The following is a 2098-nucleotide window of genomic DNA, read 5'->3' as shown; positions in this document are numbered from 1 at the left end:
GAGACTTCAGATATAGTATTAGGGACCACTAAGGTCTATATAAAGAGACTTCAGATACAGTATTAGGGACCACTAAGGATACAAGCATCCGCAGGGCACCATGTCATGGGACCTTTAAGGTAATGCTACTTGTTTTTAAGGCATTACGTGGATTGGGCCCTTTATATGTTACAGTCTCGGATGATAACAAAGGGTGGCGTTCCTTCTACGTTGTGGTCCAGAGACTCTGGAACCAACTTCCCATTCACATTAGGTCCCTCTCTACTGTGGAGACCTTGGAGTCTCGCCCTAAAACCCATTGTTATTCTTTGGCGTATGATTTAGTTTAGGGACATTTGTATAGAAGTGTGCTGTTTGTACGATGTTATATCTATCTATATTTTTATTGTCTTCCTTTGTTTTTGTAACATAACTTTATAGAGCACTTTGTTCTGCCTAGGTTGGTTTTATATGTGCTCCATAAATAACTTGACTCGACTCGACTTGACTTAATTACTACACAGTCTGAATACCTTCTTTCCTGTCTCAGGGCTACAAAGGCTCCAAAGGTGACATGGGAATGCCTGGAGCCTCAGGGGAGAAAGGAGCAACTGGTTTACCCGGCCTACCTGTAAGGATTTACATAATGTACACACAGTAGTCTCCACCTTTTCTTTACACTAGGCCTCTGAAAAACACCTTTCTTCATGGTCGTCGGAACTCTTCATATCTTTTAGATACTTTACTTACTTTACTGAACCACACATCTAATGAAGCTTTTGTCCCTTAGGGTGTCAATGGGGTAAAAGGGGATAAGGGAGATACAGGTCTACCTGGTCCTCAAGGTTCTTCAGTAAGTAACACATCATTATGACTCAGCATAATAATACTCAAGTAGTTGCATTAAAGATGCTTTTCATTGTACAGGTATGTGTTGTACTGTAAATGTAAACTGCAGTCCAACTATAATATATATTATTATTTTTGTAGAATCGTGATTTGGTGTTAAAATATCTGTTTTTAATATTTGCAGATTGTCGGCACTCCAGGGCCACAAGGGCCCCACGGACTCCCAGGACCCATGGTGAGTGTTTCCAAAAAGTCTCATCTGTGGACTTGTTGTTTTTTGGAACAAAACGTAATTAATCACCCAATATAAAACTACAAATATAGATTTTATACATGTCATTCATGACCATACTGATAAAGTGTTACATAAATCTGACTTACTGATTGTGCTGTACAATGTGTCGACATGTTAAACCGCCTTGTAAACAAGCCCAACCTGTCTACTAGTCAGACATTTTAATTATCTGTGCTGCAGGAATGAAAACGCATTGAAACACAAGCTAATATTTTTGCGATGTTTTTTTCAGGGCCCTCATGGTTTCCCGGGACCGAAGGTAAACCTCAAAAGACTTCACATGACAATTCACATTGAAGTCATTATGACTCAAGACGTCCTTCTTACCATCACTCTCTGCTGAGAGTCGAGTGGAATTGTAATACTTTCCTATTAATAGTTGTACATTTGTGTGTGCAGTTGTGCTTCCTCGGAAAAGAACATTTCAGATGAGTGTCAGTTATTAGATTTCACGTTCTTCGCTGTTTCTTGTTGAAACATGAAGCAAGGGCTTTTCATAACGTTGTAATTAGTGTTCTTGTCAGCTGCTGTAAAGCAGGACGAACCACATGAGCGAGATAGAAGACGTTATGTCATTTTGTCTACAGTCAACTCCATCAACAAGTATATCAACTCCCTCCAATATGACAGCGATGCGACAGGCAAAAAAACGGTCTCATTTCCTCCTCCTTCCTTTGTGTGTTTAGGGGGAACCTGGTTTGCATGGTGTGAAGGGTATCCGAGGTGAACCAGGACACAAAGGGGACCGTGGACCTCTGGGTCTCCCCGTGAGTACACTCGTGCATCATGGGATATCTCCAACCCCAAAGTCCTGTCTTTTTATTTCCTTAGACATCCATAAAAATTTCTATTTTGTGTATGTGTGTGTGTGTGTGTGTGTGTGTGTGTGTGTGTGTTTGTGTGTGTGTGGGCCAGGTTTAGCTACATTTGTGGGGACCAAAAACTGTGAATCCAGTATACTTATGGGGACCTGAC

At 40.9% G+C, this 2098-nt stretch overlaps 1 protein-coding gene across 1 annotated transcript; it reads left to right on the top strand.

The window, feature by feature from the left end:
- Positions 1 to 357: 357 nt before the first annotated feature.
- On the top strand, positions 358 to 1979 carry LOC117941190 (collagen alpha-1(XXV) chain-like; the record flags this gene model as incomplete). Its single annotated transcript, XM_034866278.1, has 5 exons — positions 358 to 610; positions 770 to 832; positions 1013 to 1063; positions 1356 to 1382; positions 1810 to 1979. Coding segments are annotated over exons 1-5 (368 nt in total), but the record flags the coding sequence as incomplete, so codon positions are not given.
- Positions 1980 to 2098: the final 119 nt, after the last annotated feature.

This window comes from Etheostoma cragini, unplaced genomic scaffold (assembly GCF_013103735.1).
Source record: "Etheostoma cragini isolate CJK2018 unplaced genomic scaffold, CSU_Ecrag_1.0 ScbMSFa_4617, whole genome shotgun sequence".
NCBI classification, from domain to species: domain Eukaryota; kingdom Metazoa; phylum Chordata; class Actinopteri; order Perciformes; family Percidae; genus Etheostoma; species Etheostoma cragini.
Note: the sequence above shows the minus strand (reverse complement) of the source record. Positions and strands in the feature narration are given on the sequence as shown.